The sequence below is a fragment of the Danio rerio genome, chromosome 21, assembly GCF_052040795.2.
Source record: "Danio rerio strain M-AB ecotype USA chromosome 21, GRCz13ab, whole genome shotgun sequence".
NCBI classification, from domain to species: domain Eukaryota; kingdom Metazoa; phylum Chordata; class Actinopteri; order Cypriniformes; family Danionidae; genus Danio; species Danio rerio.
The window spans coordinates 32,407,071-32,427,191 of NC_141041.1; the positions used below are offsets into that span (position 1 = coordinate 32,407,071).

General features: G+C 36.0%; 1 protein-coding gene across 1 annotated transcript in view; it reads left to right on the forward strand.

The window, feature by feature from the left end:
* The window catches only part of pygma (phosphorylase, glycogen, muscle A), a 28,642-nt gene extending 13,745 nt beyond the window's left edge, over window positions 1-14,897 (forward strand). The window contains 14 exon segments of the mRNA NM_001020628.1: window positions 1,036-1,118; window positions 1,378-1,521; window positions 1,663-1,755; window positions 3,762-3,908; window positions 4,698-4,861; window positions 5,580-5,694; window positions 6,196-6,297; window positions 6,381-6,528; window positions 7,618-7,676; window positions 7,764-7,905; window positions 10,351-10,558; window positions 11,622-11,756; window positions 14,457-14,523; window positions 14,613-14,897. Of these exon segments, the coding sequence (NP_001018464.1) occupies window positions 1,036-1,118; window positions 1,378-1,521; window positions 1,663-1,755; window positions 3,762-3,908; window positions 4,698-4,861; window positions 5,580-5,694; window positions 6,196-6,297; window positions 6,381-6,528; window positions 7,618-7,676; window positions 7,764-7,905; window positions 10,351-10,558; window positions 11,622-11,756; window positions 14,457-14,523; window positions 14,613-14,762 (1,757 nt within the window). The 3' untranslated portion in view covers window positions 14,763-14,897.
* The last annotated feature ends 5,224 nt before the right edge of the window (window positions 14,898-20,121 follow it).

Here is a 20,121-nt window from a genome sequence, read left to right on the forward strand (position 1 = left end):
CTAAGATAATCCTAAGAGTGGACATCCGTGCAAAAAAATAAAAAATCAAGAGAGAAAACAGGCTCAGTTGAGCATAATCAATTCTCCCCTTGCCAAACTTCTTGTGCAGAGCTGCAGTCTAGGAACCGAGGCCTCATTTAACATGTAAAAGCAGTGGTTCTCTTTTGGGGATTTCCAAAAATCTCATATATTTTATTAAACAATTATAATGATCATATTTTATCAATTATTATATTTTATTTGCGACCCCTGGGGTTATTATGCTTGATTAACATCACAGCAATAGCGTTAGTTGCAGCTGATTGATTTTGCGGTACAATATTAAACTTGGACACCTTTATGGCACTCACATACATTAAAAAACTAAGGCCATGACTGAACAAAGAGGATGATCTCCACGTGGCTCCAAGTTTCCAAAATTAAACCAAGAATAGTCTTGTGCTATAAGCGTTGTGCTCACCATTCTCATTAAGTGAGGTTCATATTAAATTAAACAAATGAATAATGATTATAAAAAAAGATATGGTATCAGACTGTTGCACTTTTTTGTGTTGCCAATATGCTGTTTATATAGTTCCTAATGGTATATGTGCACCATTGTGTGCAGTATATGCTTACAACCACCTCCGAGCATAGAGGGGGTCAGTCGTCACTGGAGTTGTTATTTTAGGGGTCGCAGGCTAAAAAGTTTGAGTACCCCTGTGTTAAAGTTTAATGACAGGAAAAGGGTTGCATGTTTGAAAGTGTTGCCTTTTGCAACATTTGTAATGTTGCAACTGAACAAACAAAACAATAATCAAGATGACGCAATAGTCCAGTTTTCATCCTGAAAACCATGGAAGTCAATAGATTGTCAACACTTTTTCCACGACTGTAGGTCAGCATTAGGATATTTGCTAACAGTATATGACTGCTCAAATATTTAAAGATTTGCCATAAAATGCCATGAGAAATCCATTAGCATATCAGGGTTTTCGAACACTCAAACTATTTCTGAAAGTGTCTTTTTCTCACATGTTCTTCCTCCATCCTCAGTCAATGTTGGTGGCTACATTCAGGCCGTTCTGGACAGGAACCTGGCAGAAAACATCTCTCGTGTGCTTTACCCCAACGACAACGTGAGTAAACATTCAACTAGTTCTGAATTTAAAGGAATAGTTCACCTGAATAATAAAAATTGCAACAGTATTTACTTACCCACATATTAATTTAAACCAAAACAAGATATTTTAATTAAATGTACCGATTGATTTCAATAAAGCTGCAAAAAAGGCCCAAAATAATCAAATAGATCAACTATTCATTTAGAAAAAGTCATACTTTTTTGTACAGATTGATGTAGTATTTGAATACCTGTCTAAACATTTTTGGCTTCAGTTTTTTGAAGGTAAAGAGCTCCGACTGAAACAAGAGTACTTTGTAGTGGCTGCGACTCTCCAAGACATCATTCGTCGCTTCAAGGCCTCCAAGTTCGGCTCCAGGGATATAGTGCGCACAGACTTCAGCACTCTACCCGACAAGGTCAGCTGCGTTCACATATCTTATACATATCTACAGGTGTAGCTGAAATATGTTTGTCTTGAAGTATCTTTCAGCGGTGAAGGATGTAGGTGTCACAGCTCTGCTTTTTCCATTATTCCCTTTTTGTTTGGCTCTTCTCAGGTGGCCATTCAGCTGAACGACACTCACCCTGCCTTAGCCATCCCTGAGCTGATGAGAGTCCTGGTTGATGAAGAGAAACTACCTTGGGAGAAGGTTTGAAATGTGTTATGGAATGGCATTATGTTAATGAACCATTCATTCTGTTGTCATATGGCAAGCCATTTAAACATTTATTGTATATAACCTGAAAGTTTATATTAGTAATAATACTAGAATAGTTTCCATTAAGCACCATTAATTATTCAATAGCTATTAAAGGTCCCATGCAATTATTATTATTTTTTAAATGTCAGTATTGTTCGTTTTAAGATATCTACAAGCTAGTGTGCTCCAAAACAGTGACAAAATTCACATTTAGGAGATATAAAACTGATATAAACATGTAAGTCTTGTAGTTGTAGTTTGCCTAAATGGACCAATGGCTGCATCGGAAATAGCGCATGAGAGTGCGAGTAGTATGAATAAAACTCAGACATCCTACATCAGCAATTTTGTCATAATCAGATGACCTGCTGAATACGTGACCTACTAAATTTTCAAATTCTATGAATTTGACATACTACTCGACTCGTATACTGTTTTTAGCGTACCATATAGTGTGGAAGAAAGCGATTTCGAACGCAGCCAATTGCTGCATCCCAATTCACATACTATCCATCCTAAATAGTATTCGAAAATAGAATTAGTATGTCCCAAACCATAGTATGTTGAAAAGAGTATGCCAAAGGTGCCTGGATGGTTTACTATTTCCAGTAAAAAACAAAGTGTAGAAGCGTCCATACTCTAATCGCTAATATTGCACAATGGACGTATATGATTAGAGCTACAAAAGCGAATATATATATGATAATTTTTAACAATATGTAATACTACTTGTTCATTGGGCAATTGGATCTAATTATAAACTACTAGTAGTATCTAATAGAGGCGGCATGGTGGTGCAGTGGGAAGCGCTGTCACCTCACAGCAAGAAGGTCGCTGGTTCGAGCCCCAGCTGGGTCAGTTGGCATTTCTGTGTGGAGTTTGCATGCTCTCCCTGTGTTCACGTGGTTGTCCTCCGGGTGCTCCGGATTCACCCACAGTTTAAACTCATGCGCTATAGGTGACATGGGTAAGCTAAATTGTCTGTAGTGTATGTGTGTATGTCCTGGCCCTCCAGATTGGAGATTGAGCAAAGGCTAACCCACCTCGTAAAAATTAGATGTTATGAAACACCAACATGGTGAGGCTAAATATCAACTTCGATATAAACCACCCTGTGAGTAAGAGTAAGTATAGTATCTATTGAATAAGTGTCTGATTAAAATGTACTAGTAACTATTGATAAGTTATTAATATCTAATGAAACAGAACAATTGTTTAATTTAAAAGTACTAGTGTCGGCAACACTTTAAAATAATGGTCCATTAGTTAATGTACTTACTAACATTAACAAACAATTAGTAATAAATTTATTACAGTATTTATTCGTCTTTGTTAACATTATTTTATTTCAGTTAAATAACATTAGTTAGTGTTAACTCTCTGTGCATTAACAATATTATTAAGCACGACTTTAGATTTTAACGAATTAGTTAATCTTGAACTATGATTAATAAATGCTTGACTGGATCATTCATACATAGTTATGTTAGTGAATATATTAACTAATGTACTAATATTCAAAAGTGTTAGTCCAGTGTCTTTTAAAGATGAAAAAAACAAGCTTATATAAGGATAAGATCTATGACCTAGTAGCCCAAAAAATGTATCTACTGGTGCTTAATGATATACTAAAAGAAATAAGTATTAGTAGAATGATGCTAGATAGAGTACTAGTATGATTTATAGATTATATGTTAAAACAGCTTGCCATAGCTCTGTTTCATAAAACACTGACTGGGCAAACACCAGAGGGCGACCAAGTACAGAAGCTCAGATGGTCTGCAAAAACATCCTGATCACCAATCGCTTATTTCACTATTTGTTAGTATTAGTTAAAAAAATGTATTTTCTTGAGTATAGCAGGCATTCTCTTTAAGGTGTTACAAACTTAAGTTGGATATAAATTAAGTCTACCGAACAAGCTGTAGCTGTGTTGATTTTCTTGCTCTCCGCAGGCATGGGACATCTGTGTTAGGACCTGCGCCTACACCAACCACACTGTGCTGCCTGAGGCTCTGGAACGCTGGCCTATCGACCTCTTCCAGACCCTGCTGCCCCGACACCTCGAGATCATCTACGAAATCAACCGCCGCCACATGGAGGTCCAGCTTCAACACCACACTAAACTACAACACAGTTTTACACAAAAAATATGTCAAGAGTTATCTGATTTTTACCTCATCATTCACAAATATAAATAAACCCTAACAAACAAATAATTTAGGGTCACTAAGACTTTTTAATTGTGAATTGAACACTAAGGATGCACAATATAAAAAATCTGATCCTATAGCAGTACTTACATCCTTCTCATGGCCAATTCTGTTACTAATAGATAGATACTAATAATCAGCAAGTTTATATTTTGATAATATAATATTTATATAATCTGCAGTTTGTGCATGCAGGAAATAAAAAAAAAATAAAAATATAAACTGATATTTCAGCAGCTCTGGCTAAACTATAGTAAACATCAGTCTTCACTATTCAAAAGATAGGTAATAGAAATATTAAATACATTTTTACTGTTTTATTGTTGTTTAAACAGCCTAACGGGTGAATGCAGATTAGTTTCTGTTGAAATGTGGATTTGTTATACAACAATATAACACTGCATTGTCCCAGTCAAATAAAAGTTTTTATTTGTATATTTTTTATCCAAGTATTCCGTGCAAAATAAAAACGAAAAACGGAATTCTCTAGTGCATAAGAATCAATAAAAAATAATAATAAAATGCATTGACATTTATCAACCTCAAAAAAAAAGTGCATCCCCAAAATGACGTATAGCAAAGCTGAGATTTATCTGAAATGATATACTTTAGATCTATGCTCAAGGGTTAAATTCGAGGATGCTGTATAAATGACAAAGTGTTTGTTTGCTGTTGTAGCGTGTGGCCTCTCTTTACCCCGGTGATATGGACCGCTTGCGCCGCATGTCTCTGATTGAGGAGGGCGGACAGAAAAGGGTCAACATGGCTCATCTGTGTATTGTCGGTGCCCATGCAGTCAACGGTGTTGCACGAATCCACTCGGACATCCTCAAAGCTACAGTGTAAGACTTTAAACAAACATAAAGCAAACCAAGCCATTGACTTTTACATAATATCTTAAAGGGTCAGTTCACCCAAAATGAACAATCAGTCTTTATTTACTCACCTATATGATGCTCCAGACACGAGATATTCATCTTCAACTTTAATCAAATCTTTTTCCTGTAAGGAATGTTTGATAATAGTAATAAAAAACAGAAGGCAAGAAGTAAACGGGACATACTAAATGGACACTTCATTATTCTATGAGGCTACAGGAGAGAATTTATGAATTGGAGTGAATTATTTATTCACAATTTAAAGTATCAGAGATTTGGGTAAACAGAATTTTAATAGGCAAACAAAATATTTTTTAAAGATTTGAAACGATTATGAAATGATTAGTGGTAAATGTTGACAGAATTGTCCTTTTGGAATGAACTGACTAATTATTAAATAAACTGGTAATTCAATAGTGACCGTACATGCCACATGACAGCTTTGTTACTTGATGGATTGTAATTTCTGTCGTCGGATCATTAACCTGAGAGCTGAATTAATTAACAAATTGTTCTTTTGAGACTCTGCCGCTGATCCGTATAGCAAAAAGGACAAAACTGTATCTAATTGTTCTTACTAGTGAGTTTTAACGAATAATTGACTTGAATCCGTACTGCTTCTAAAAGTCATAAGGGTTAGTAATTAATGACAAAACTGATCAGCTATTTCTTTTCCAAACAGATTTAAAGATTTCTATGAGATGGATCCACACAAATTCCAGAATAAAACCAATGGCATCACCCCTCGCCGCTGGTTAGTGATGTGCAACCCTGGTCTGGCTGAGGTCATTGCAGAGGTTGGTGCTTTATTTCATTGCTTCATTTGTTGAATGTTAAAATAACTACCAATGACTGAACCACCAAAGACTGTACACAGTAATTGCTCTTTTATGTAATGCCTTGTTAATAAAAAAGTTTATATTTGGACTTAAGAAAGCAAACACTTAAAGGGATAATTCACTCAAAAATGTAAATTCTGAAATGACTTTATCACACTCAAATTGTTCCAGTTTTGTCTGTTGAAAACAAGATAAGATATTTTTAAGAATGTTGGAAATCTGTAACAATTGACATCTACAGAACATTTTTCCTACGAATGGCTACCGGTTTCCAAAATTTACAAAACAGTTTCCAACATTTATCAAAATATCAATGAAGTTCTGAAACCACTGAGATAAACGATGAGTAAATATAAATTTTTGGGTGAACTATGCCTTTAGGAATCTATAATTACATTGTTGCTAAATATATAAAATGCCAGAAACAACTTTAATCTCGTTGGCCTTTTCAAATATCAGAAAATTGGAGAGGACTTCATCCGCGACCTGGATCAGCTGCAAAAGCTTCGCGATTTTGTCAATGATGAGGCTTTCATTCGGGATATCGCCAAAGTTAAGCAGGTTGGAACCAGTGCAAATGTGGCTTGTATCAACAGGCCAGTGGGTTTTAGATTTTAAACTGGTTTGTTCTCACCCCGTTCAAGGAGAACAAGCTGAAGTTCGCTGTGCACCTGGAGGAGCACTACAAAGTGAAAATCAACCCCAACTCCATGTTCGACATTCAGGTGAAAAGAATCCATGAGTATAAAAGGCAGCTGCTCAACTGTCTGCACATCATTACTTTCTACAACCGTGAGTGTTAACTGCGCTTTCATTTCTTTCAGTTTCCTTTTCGCTATCACTATTATGTGTTTTATTTATTATTAGCACTATTTTATTTGGGTGGTTTATCCATTGACGATCATAATATATTTTTGGAAAGGAGAAACATATCTATATATCCACAGTATATATATATATGCTACTTTAGAAATGTCACTTTATAATTGTGTTTGAACGATTCTCTAGCGGAATGTCTAAAGCAGGAGTGCCCAAACTTTTTCTTATGAAGGGCCAAAAACCAAACTTGATTGAGGCTAGTGGTCTGAAGGTAATTGCAGTTGCCATGGGTAATTTCAAAATTTTAAAATAACTAGAAAAAAACCGCAGGCCCTACTTTGGACATCTCTGGTCTAAAGTGATAACAAAACAGGTGTTTTTGCTCACATTTTAGACTACACAGCCATCAGTCTACAGAGATTTCCCAATATTTCTCTGTTGCAATTGCAATAACACAATAAATAACCCAGAAAAAGCCAAAGCAAAACACTACCAAATTACGATAGTATAAACACAGCACTACAAAATGCAAAAGAGAGATCGACTTACCTGTTCTATAATGATTTGTTCAGGTGGGCGGAGTAATACACCCCAAGAGTGAAGAGACTATACTAGTGCTGTTATTGCAGAATATCACATGGCTATCAGTCAATCAGAATCGAGAACCAAGCAGAACTGTTGTGTGTGTGACTGTGTATATATATATATATATATATATATATATGTGTGTGTGTGTATATATATATATATATATATATATATATATATATATATATATATATATATATATATACTTTATTATTATTTAAATGAAATTATATATATTTTTAGAAGAGTAAATATATAAAAATATTTTGTAAATAATATTTGTCCTAATATTACTATTGTGATTAACCGTATTTTCTTTCAAATAATAGTTAAATTCAAAACAAATACTGAATAAATAAAGGAATGCATAAATTATTGTATTAAGGTATAATGGTCCAAAACACGTCAGTAAATAAAACTGTTAAACATTTAGAAAGACATGTTGTGACTATTTGTGTAAATTCAATTTTACAGGCATCAAGAAAGAGCCTAATAAGCAGTGGACACCAAGAACAATTATGATTGGAGGAAAGGTGATTTAAATGCAGTCAGATCAGCATTCAGATCTTTAACTCCTTAGTGAACTGTGAATTGTCTGATAATTCTATTCTTCTTCCCAGGCTGCGCCAGGATACCACACAGCTAAAATGATCATTCGCCTCATCACAGCTATCGGTGAGGTGGTCAACAATGACCCTGTGGTGGGCGATCGACTCAAAGTCATTTTCTTGGAGAACTACAGAGTCACCCTTGCTGAGAAAGGTGATCGATTATAATATTTGAAGTCTCTTACATTTAAATATTTTATTTGAATTATTATTTTTTATCTTGCATATATTGTTATTAAAAACTGATATTTTAGTTTGTTAGCTTAAACCTAAAGAAAATGAGAAGTGTTGTTGTGACAACTTACTAAAAATATTTTGTTTTTATGATTTTTTCTTTGACTAACCCTATTTGCTACAGAACTAATCTTACAATTAATGATAACTATAATATTAACCAGAAAATAAAAGCTGTATGCTTCCAGACAGCATATACTGTATATCTAACATTTTACCCACATATAACTCTGTGTCAATGCAATGTGTGATTGCCATTTGATTGAGATGGAAATACCTTATAATTTAATATTTGCAGTGATTTTCACAGCTATGCTTTTCTACGGCAAACACTATCAGTGCCTAAACACAATTCCCAGTTTAAAGGGAAGCTATAATCTCAGGTACCACTTTATTGTAATGTGCAATTCATGCTGTTTACAAACCATTATCTAAGGCTATCAGCTCAATAAACCTTAATTAGTGACTTATTAATAGTAAGGTAGTTGTTGAGCTTAAGTATTGGGTAAGATTATGGATATAACTACTAATAAAGAGACAATATCTAAACAATAGGCAGTAGCTAGAAGTTCATTAGTGCATTAAGCTGTAAGTGTTACCATATCTTATAATTAGGGCTGCACAATATTGGAAAAAAACTGACGTTACAATATTTTCTTTCACTGCGACTATATATATATATATATATATATATATATATATATATATATATATATATATATATAGCTATATAAATGTAATTTCAGCAGATGACTTGAATAGCTTTTAAACAATTCATAATTAATTGGGATGAACTGTAGTGGAGCATATCTGCATAAAATATAATTTTAAAAATGACAAGCAAAGTTAAATACAACAGAGAAAAGATGCTAATATACAATGATTTATGATTTTTTTTTTAAGTCAAACAGTATTTAGAAGCAGAAATAAAAATAAAAAAACACTGTATAATTATGATAATAACAACACTATTATTTTTAGTAAATAATGACATAATATACAATTCATCTTTAAGCTATAAACATTTCATTTATTGTGCCTTAATGATTAATTAATAATTCATTAATTTAAGCCAAATTTAATGGCTTAAATTTGCTTCAAATTCTTACAATGAGGTCTTAAATACTCATGCAAATCATAAACTTAGTGTTTAAATTTTTTGAATTTTTGAATTTATTGAATGGGATAGCCCCTTGAGATGACTCATCTAATTTTCGAGGGGGTCCCTAAAACTTTTTAGAAATTACTCCACTGATTCACCTTTCACACAGTCATAACGGGAAATATCCAGATAATTTCTGGAACGACTTTACTGGTAGATTCAAAAAAGCCCCGTTCACAAAGGCAAGAACGTTCCGGAATTTTTTCCAGAAAATACCATTCACATATCTATTTCAAAATACCAGTAATTTTTTTTAAAAATTGGTATTTGTCAACATAGAAGGGGTTGGGCTTTTGTTGATGGTTTTTCTTTGATTTCAAGCTTTAGCATTCATGCAGTTGCTTTGTCCCAGAGACATCCAAAAGGCAGAGGCGCAATCAGCAGCTAAACGTTTACACAGTTGACGACATTACAAATTTTGTGGATAGATAAGTATTATGAACAACTTCGATTAAACATATAAAGGAACACTTTCGCATGTTTAGATGTACATAATGTGTGTGTGCTGGCACTCACCGGCTGCTTCACGTGCACACGCGTCAAGCAACTGAAGCAGAGCTTGAAAGAAAACAAACAGAGGTTTATCATAAGGATTTTATCAATGATTTTTACACAGTTGGCATTAAGACGGAAGATAGAAACTTTATCTGACTAACATCTAGCAGCTAAATGTGTCTGGAAAAAATATTTAAAGGTTTTTATTTTCATAAACCGTGCGGATGTGAATGCGTGTGAATGTTCTGATTGACTGGAGTAGACATCTTTTCTGGCAATTTTCCTTCTGCGTTCACACAGAGAAGCATTCAGCAAATTACCGGTAATGTTACAAGTTCTCTTTTAGGAAAACTGATAGAACAAATTTATCAGTATTTTAAAAAAAGGCCTGTTCACACAGGTTCCCTTTGTTTGTTGCTGGTAATTTTCTAGAAAGGGATGTATGTGTGAAAGGGTCTTGTGTTGTTCACTGTAGTGTCTGGTCAACTATAATCTATATTATATTATATGTAGTTATAATATAACTACATTGCAGATCCCTGCGTTGTGACTATTGCAGCCTCGCACATTGCAATATCGATGCTGAAACAGTATATTTTGCAGCTCTACGTATATTTATAACATGGTATGAATGTGCTTTAGCCTACCTTATATAATGCGAGTCATGCGATTGTGAAAAATATCCCTATCGTTGTCTTTTTCTCTCAGCGATCCCCGCGGCCGACCTGTCCGAGCAGATCTCCACAGCCGGCACAGAAGCTTCTGGAACAGGCAACATGAAGTTCATGCTGAATGGAGCTCTGACCATCGGCACTATGGATGGAGCCAATGTAGAGATGGCAGAGGAAGCAGGAGAAGAAAATTTCTTCATCTTCGGCATGAGAGTGGAGGATGTCGAGGCCATGGATGTTAAAGGGTTAGAGACAAAAACACTCGTTATCAAACTCAATAAAATCAAATAATATTATAGAGCCATTGGTCACACTTTACTTTGGGGACCATTCACACTATTAACTAGCTGTTGATTAGGTGTGCCTCAAATACATGTAGGTGTCGAGTAAGATTTTTAAGGAATGTGAATATGGTAATGTGAAATAAGGCATTATTCAGTATTATACCATGGGAATGTTAAACGTTTGATTGTGATTGTGGCTGATAGACATTCTAAAGTGGTGCAGGTATTCTTAAATAACTGCATGGCTAAAGTAGTTCCAGGCAGATTAAAGTTCTATATCCTTAGAATGATTTAAGTTATCTGAACAATGTCTAGTTGTGGTACCTGTAGTAAAAGCCAAACAAGTTACTCCAGTCTGTAAATTATTAGAAAATAATTCACACTAAGGGGCCGTTTGCATATTGCGTCTAAAAGCATGTGGAAAGCGTGAGGTAAGACACTGCCTTCACCATTTTTAAAGCACTTCTGTGCTCCCGTGGCATCTGTTGTTACTAGGCAAACCGTTTTCTTAGAGGATGACAAACTGACAAACCATTGATGCAGCTCTGATACAAGTTATATTTATGGAAAAAATTAATAAGCACTGCAATATTTGAGTGCTCTGTGTTTGCCTGAGGTAATTAGTGTAACGTTATCACTGAAGTGTGTATATTTTATTCAAAGTATGAAGCTAAATGGTTAGTTCTAGTCACATGGCTCATGCTGTGCTTGCAGCATTTTGAAAAACTGTGACCGTTTCAACTACGCACCTGGACAACGTGAAAGTGCAAAAGACGTGATATGTGAACAGTCCCTAAAAATCCAATAATTTTATAATGCAAAGGCCAATTGTCAGTTATTACTTACCAATAACCAATACTCCAGTAATATCATGCTAATAAGCAAGTAGGCAGTGGTAAGAATTCCAAATCCAAACATACATGTTCCAAACATACATGTTATTGTACTTTTTGTTGGGATTTATCAATTAAGAACTCACACTTTGTATGCGTTATATATGATGTGACTTCTTTTCATCTGGTAGATACAATGCATCAGAGTACTACAACCGTATTCCAGAGCTGAAGCAAGCCATTGACCAGATTGCAGGTGGATTCTTCAGCCCAAAACAGCCAGACCTCTTTAAGGACATTGTCAACATGCTGATGCACCACGACAGGTAGAGAAACAAGATACAAACACATAGAATATAACAGGCAACCACATTATCCAACTGCACAAGAAAAGTGCAGGCATAAAGTGATGGATACAGTATGGTATTTAGGTAGGCCTCAGAGTTTAAATAACATGCATGGTGCCCAAAACTGTTGTAAGGCCACCCGTATACCACCAGCAGCCAGTACGATTTATTTCAAATATCTTTATGACATTTTTTTTTATAAAATGTTCTGCTTAGAACATCAAATCAGCAAATTACAACATTACTTTTATATATTATCATAGTATGTTATTGCTACTAACACTACCCCAGTAAACACTTCCCTCCCTCAGAAAGCCCTTAATTAATATTAATATAAAATAAATTAAATTAATTGAATAAATGAATAATACAAAATACTACTACTATTCTTCTCTTATCCTAACATAAGGTGATAATACAGAAACAACCTAACTTTAGAACTACCTGACAGTTGTCTTTATTTCAAAGTTATTAGAACACCAACCATAAAAACATAGGATAAGAATCTTTCTGTAATACTTCCCCTGGGACTGTTAGCAAGATTCTGAATTTTATTTCCAAATAAGTGTATCATTAAAGTAATTACTGAAGTACTAGTGCAAATTAAAGCAAACATTTCCTTTAGCCATGGATCAAAAATGGGGATGATGCATGCTTCCACTTTAAGAGAATGAGACATCTTGCTTATAAAGTTGTAAATGCTAACAGGACCATACATGGCTTGGTGAATCCATGCTTTAATGTTGTTTACTCCAGAAGTTGCTGTTCACCTGGGCATAATTTGTGCTGGAACAACCTCTGAAACCTGATCCAGCACCTTTTACCGATCCCCCTCCTCATGCGTCACCCCGATCTGTTCCGTGATCTCGCAATTTACTAATTAAGCACTGTTGTCGCTGTTGTCTTTCCATCACCTCTAACCAGGCTATATGTTCTCTTGTGAATGCTGTCAACAAGATATTTCCCTCCAGAGAACTGCTCAATTGATATTTTCTCTGTCAAAACTTTTTCTGTAAACCCTAGAGATGGTTGTGTGTGAAAATCCCAGTAGATCAGCAGTTTCAGAAATACTCAGACCAGCCCATCTGAACGAACAACCTTGCCATGTACAAAGTCACTAAAATCACCTTTCTTCCTCATTCTAATGCTCTGTTTGACCCAGTGGCAGATTTAGGCCCCATTTACACTAATGCGTTTTAGTTTGAAAACGCACAAGTTTTGCTACGGTTACGCCAACCGTCCACACTACGCCGGAGTTCTCGAGCGCCGAAAACGGAGCGTTTCGAAAACGCTGGAGAGGCCGTTTTCATTCTGAAACGCTGCTGCTCCGTCTCAGTGTGGATGATCGAAAACGGAGACATCTGAAAATGGAGGCGGGGCTGCTGACATTCGCCTCTCTGATTGGGGCTTTTCCTGAATATTAAGTAGCCTAACACACACAGTTCAGTCCTGCATTTTCTCCTTGTAAGTTCAGACTTCGCAAGTTTGATCAAGGCTGCAGTCTCTTCTTCTCAGTTTGATATGGAAAACAGACTATAACGAGGACACGGGTAAATCTTCAAAGGGAACAGTGTACTTTATAACTTCATTCACATCACCCTGCCTGCGTTGTTTCACTTTCTCAACAATAAAATGTAAACATGATATAAGGAACTGCCTTTTTTCATTTTGATATTAGCAACTTAACAGACAGCAGAAATGTTGAGGCGTCGTGCTGCATAAGCGTCATCTTCACTGTGTGGATATTTATAACAAAACGGAGCCTATAACAACTGCCTCCTTTCAATTTCAGTGAAAATACGAAACATGCCCTCTCTTTTGCTGAATATCAGTTTTAATAATCGATAATGGCCATTATAAAAGTATAACATACAATAAGTTAATACATTATAGGAAATAAAGGCAAGCGATCAGTCAATATACAGAATAGGCTACGTGGTTTCATTAATCATTTTATCTTTGCGCTTAGCCAAAACACGTTACCTGAGAAAAAGTAATAGATTCCAATGACCAAAGTCAGGGAATATGTCGTTAGATAAAGACAACAAGATGAATGAAATATCCCGTTTAATAAATATAGTGAGATTAGATCCAGCGGGAGATGCTTGATGAAAAGTCCGACTAGCAGAGCTCTTATCTGGGTAGATGGGCTGCAGCGCTTGCCAGAGAGTGTCTGTGTGGTCACGTGATGTGCGTTTTCAGCGTTTTGGTGTGGACGGAGAGCAGTTCAGAAACGCTGGGTAAAACGCGAGTGTGGACGCGGATCGTTTTCATTCTAAAACGCCGTTTTAAAACTAAAACTCACTAGTGTAAACGGGGCCTTAGGCATGGGCAATATAGGCGCTTGCCCAAGGAGACAATCATCTGCGACCACAACCCCCTTCCTTTCTTTCATCCGCGACACACCTCCCAACCACCACCCTCACTGGTCTTTACTTTCGTATGCAAAAATGCAGCATGAACACTGTGAGGGCAGCATGATTGTTGTTTGCCTAGGGCGCCAGTTAAGTTTGCAACGGTACTGGTGCAGATCATCTTATATATGTTTACATGCCTAATTGTAATGATTTCCTGTCATGCGATTGGCTGATTATATATTTGAATTAATCAGCAGATAAATAGGTGTACCTAATAAACTTTCCGATAAGCGTTTATAAATACATGCTTCTTTCTCCACAGGTTCAAGGTATTTGCTGACTATGAAGACTACATCAAATGCCAAGAGAAAGTCAGTGCTTTGTATAAGGTGAGTGCAAACATTGTTACATTGCCCAAAAACTGAAATGATTTTATCCTCGAAACTCTGATGATTTAATATTCTCTTTCCATTTATAGAAACCTAAAGAATGGACCAAGAAGGTGATCCTCAACATCGCCGGTTCAGGCAAGTTCTCCAGTGACCGCACCATCTCCCAGTATGCCCGTGAGATCTGGGGTGTAGAGCCCACTCTGGAGAAGCTTGCTGCACCTGACGACATAAAATAAACCCGCACTTGCTCAATTTCATTAATCCCGCTCTTCTCATTTTGCCCTGTCATCCTATGGCAACACCAGTGCAATCTGTCAATCTTCAATCTTCTGCGTCATTCACTGTACAAACAATAAATAACCTCAACAAACTCAATCAATGTTCAACGGGTAACATCTATATCAGCATTGTTCAGCAAAATCATTGTTTCCCTAAATCATTGTGAGTACAACCTGTTGCTAGATCTGCATAGGCTTCTGGGAAAATGCATATTAAGAATGATATTAGGAAATGTCACAGCCCAGATTGGTTTTTGATTTTAAATTTGAGTGTTTTTCCCCTTCTGAAATGTTCAAATACTGTATTTGTGACCCTGGATGACATAACAGTCTTTTGTTGCATAAGTACATTTTTGGCAATAGCCAATACATTGTATGGGTCAAAATGATTGATTTTTTTAAGTCAAAAATCATTTGAATATTAAGTAAAGATCAATTTCATAAATATATTTTGCAAATCTCCTACTGTGAATCTATCAAAAATCAAGTTTTGATTTAGAATGTGCATTGCACTTCAGTTAGTCAACTTTGAAGGCGATTTTCTCAGTATTTAGATTTCTTCTGATTCCATATATAAAAATTACCACTTTATGGTGCACCTTATTAGTACCGAGTTAAACCCACATTTTGCATTTAGAACTGCCTTAACCCTTCGTGGCATAGATTCAACAAGGTACTGGAAATATATCTCTTTTCTTTTGTCCATATTGACATGATTGCTGCAGTTTTATTGGCTGCACATCCATGATGCGAATATCTCGTTCCACCATATCCCAAATATGCTTTATTGGATTGAGCTCTGGTGGCTGTGGAGGCCATTTGAGTAAAGTGAACTCATTGTCATGTTTAACTAACCAGTCTGAGATGATTCATGCTTTATGAATTGGCGCGTTATCCTGCTGAAAGTAGCCATCAGAAGATGGGCACACTGTGGTCATAAAGGGATGTACATGGTCAGCAATAATCCTCAGGCAGGCTGTGGCATTGACATGATGCTCAATTGGTACTAATGGGCCAAGAAAGTTTGACAAGAAAATATCCTCCAAACCATTACACCACCACCAGCAGGCTGAACTGTTGATACAAAACAGGATAAATGCGTGCTTGCGTGTTTTTGACACCAAATTCTGACCCTACCATCCTTATGTCGCAGCAGAACTCGAGACTCATCAGACCAGGCAGCGTTTTTCCAATCTTCTATGTGCAAATTGTAGCCTTAGTTTTCTGTTCCTAGCTGACAAGAGTGGCACCTTGGTTGTAACGAGTGGTTATTCAAATTACTGTTGCCTTTCTGGCTGTTTGAACCAGTTGGCCATTTTCCTCTGACCTCTGGCATCAACAAGGCATTTGCACCCACAAAACTGCCGCTAACTGGATATTTTCTCTTTTTCAGACCATTCTCTGTAAACCCTAGAGATGGTTGTGCGTACCAATCCCAGTAGATCAGCAGTTTCTGAAATACTCAGAGCAGCCAGTCAAGGCATCTACAACTATACCATTTTCAAAGTCACTAAAATCACCTTTCTTCCCCATTCTGATGCTCAATTTAAACAGCAGCAGATCGTCTTGACCATGTTTATATGCGTAAATGCATTGAGTTGCCACCACATGATTGGCTGATTAGAAATTTGCATTAAAGAGCAGTTGGACAGGTGCACCAAATAAAGTGGCCAGTGAGTGTTGTTCTATCCTAACTCAGCTTTCAGGTGATATATAAATCTCAATTTCTAAAACAAATTGACATTCAAGACTAGTTTTTTGGTCTTGGGTTACATAATTGGAAAATAAAATTAACCAGTCTCAAACACTATTGCATTTGGCTGCTAGTTCTACTTTATAAAGTAAGTTTAAACAAACAAGATCATCATTAATGTGTGCAGAAAGGTTGACTCTTGGGGGTAATGGTTACTTGTAAAGTGAGACCATATGAATTTGTGCTTGCTGTTCTCATTTTTAACTGGACCGTTTAATGTGTAGAAACTCTTAAAAATCGTGTCTCTCTCACCAGCTGTTATTAACAATCATGACCAGTTATCAAAAAACAAGGCTTTTTTTCAGTTTTTTTTTTTGTTAAAGAACAACTCAATTATGTAATAAAGTGCTTTGTTCTGTAATTTCTCACCATGAATGAGTAAAAGTGTTATGTAAACACACACTCGCTGACCCATTCATTCTTGACACTTGAGCACCTCAGTATTTACCCACGTGTTTGCAATCCCTCGCACACACATAAGCCATGCTTAAAATCAGTGGCCAGTTGTTCTATACGCCGCCAGTGAAAAGATATACATGATATACAGTACTATAATGGCTGACCAGCAATGTCTAGCACTTGGTTACTCCACCACGGTTGCGTAAGGAATGCTAAATCCCCCTTTGTACCTTCAACCTTGAGGTCATCTCTCAAACTGGCAGGGGTCGCAAGAAACTGGCTTGATCTGTCACAGTGTGTTTTGAACAAGGGTCTAAGCTGAGCTATTTGCTCTGGCAGCTGGTGTTGCTCTTCACTGATGTGATTTAAGGATAAAATGCTCTTGCATTTCCATTCACACTGCAAAATGGGGGTCAGTTTTATTAACGTTTTGTACGTGCGAATGAGTAATGTCAGTTTCCCTCGAGTTAGCACGGATGGAGTGACCGCGCATGCAGAGTTCATTACATTAACAGTGAATAACTTAATGTTCAACTGGCAATGTTTACGTCAGCCTTATTCAGCAAAAACTGATTATATGGGATTCTCTGAATATACAGTTGACCTCAGAATTATTAGCTCTACTGAATTATTAGCACCCCTAAACGTTTACTATAAACATAATTGTTTTGTGTAACGATGGTTTGTTCTGTAGACAATCGGGAAAAAAAAAACTGCTTAATAACTTTGACCTTAAAATGCTTAAAACTGCTTTTATTCTTGCCAAATTTAAACAAATAAGACTTTCTCAGGAAGAAAAACTATTGTCAGAACTATTGTGAAAATTTCCTTTATGTGAAAATATTGTGAAAATTGCTCTTTTAAACATCATTTGGGAATTTTCTAATCACAGTAGGACTAATAATTTTGATTTTAATGCCGATTCACACGGGGCTCCTGTTTCAATGCTTGATGGAGGGCATGTCTGAAGTTGGGGCTGACACAATCATCATAGCAGAGTCAGCCAATGAAATTAGTCCGCAATCAGCTACTGTCTGAGCTGGGGTATTTGCAAAAAGCAATCTGATTGGCTGATGCTTTTGTTGGCACTTGAAAAGTTAAAAAATTCCCAACAGCGAACAACACCACTGAATGGGCGCCGACAGATTCACAAGTTCGACAACGTTTGACGTCACCCATTCAAAGTGAATGGGAAGCGTTGACGCTGATGCCCTGTGTGAATGGGACCTAACTATACATGAGTGCAACCCACAGAGTGTTCAATTTGCCACAAAGGACTTGTATCATATAATAAATTGATTAAAACTATTTGGGGCAAATGTGCATTATGAAACACACGTGTCAAGGGTTTTCAAAATAGGGTCTAGGCATTCCTGGGGCCTGAAATAGGATGTTAAAGGGATAGTTCAGCCAAAAAAGAAAATTCTGCCATTATTTACTTATCCTCTACTTGTTCCAGTCTGGTTTAAATTTCTTGTTTTATTATTGACCACAAAGGAAGTTATACTGAAGAATGCCATCAACTTCCAGGGTAATTTTTATTCCTATTGTGGATGTCAATAGCTACTTTTTTCCAAACGTTCATTGGGTTATCTTATTGTGTTCAACAGAGGGGGATAAATATTGACAAGGAACCATATATCATAACTTAATAGTCATAGATAACTAAAAAAGTAAAAAAAAAAAATAAAAAAAATTGACTAACCCCAAGTAACACTTTCCAATGAGTAGGTCATTTCAATGAGTGCCTTATAAAGGGTTAGAACCAGATGAGTGTGAGTAAATGGTGAGGAAATGATCTTTTCTTTTGTAAACTATCCCTTTAAGGGGTCTGTGAAATATTAGACAAAATAAATGTCTTACATTTAAATTGAATTATATGATTATTTTATAATACTGGTATGAACATTTATTTTTTCATTTATTTTCCTTTGTTTAAGAACCTGATTGGGATCGCCACAGCGGAATCCACACTCATACACTATGGTCAATTTTGTTTACCCAATTCACCTATACCACGTGTCTTTGAACTTTGGGGGAAACTGGAGCATTTGGTGGAAACCTACACGAACATGGGGAGAATATGCAAACTTCACACAGAAATGCCAACTGGCCCTGTCGGAACTCGAACCAGCAACCTTCTTGCTGTGAGGCGACAGTCACCTGCTACCCCTGGAATGAACATATACAGTATTAAATAAATATATGTAATTTATAAAAGGTCATAAAAATGATTACATACATTTTAAAGGATTTTTTCACCCAATAATGACTGCTTTCATGAGAGCTCTATGCTTATTTAGGATGTTAACAAATTCCTTGGATGCACAGGTGCTTTGTGTCAAACAGAGACATCTGGGGCACACATCAGTGTAAAAACATGCACTCTAAATTGACAACTAGGAGAAGAAACTGTAGAACAAAGTCATTAGTTTTGTTTTATGTGTACAACAGTATTCTCGTAGATTCATATTATTAAGATTGAACTACTGAAGATACATTGTACTTTGCAGCTGATTGGCTGACCAGCCAGTTAAGTTTCAGTTTAGGTTTGCACCAATCTTGGGTTTTACTGTTTTGACAGTAGCTTTTTTGAAAACTGTATTTTTCTGACATTGAACAAGCCAGGACTGTTGCTGTCTGTAGGATTAGCAAGGTCTTCAAAGTAATCTAAAATACATTCATTTGTGTCCTGAAGAAGAACGGCGGTTTGGAATGACATTGAGTGAATGCTTTAATATTAAAATGAGTAACAATAATATTTGATTAACCTAATATTAATAGTTTTAAAATGCAATAATAATTATAATAAACCAAAAAAATATAAATTCAAATGTAAATATTTTTAATTAAAAAAGTCTTTGGTCAGTTTTTCCTGAAAAAAGTTCCTTAAATTTACTAAATTAACAACAGAAACCCACACCTACTGTATATATTTGCAGTTTTATAGGTATTTAGTGTTTTAGGGCAGATGGGTTCTCGGTAATAAAAAAATAAAATAAAATCCTTGTAAGTTTAGCATTTACTACCATTTTACAACCTATGCTATAGGTACAAGGTACACACACACACACACACACACACACACACACACACACACACACACACAGACACACACACAGACACACACACAGACACGCGCGCGCGCAAAAAAAAAATAATGTT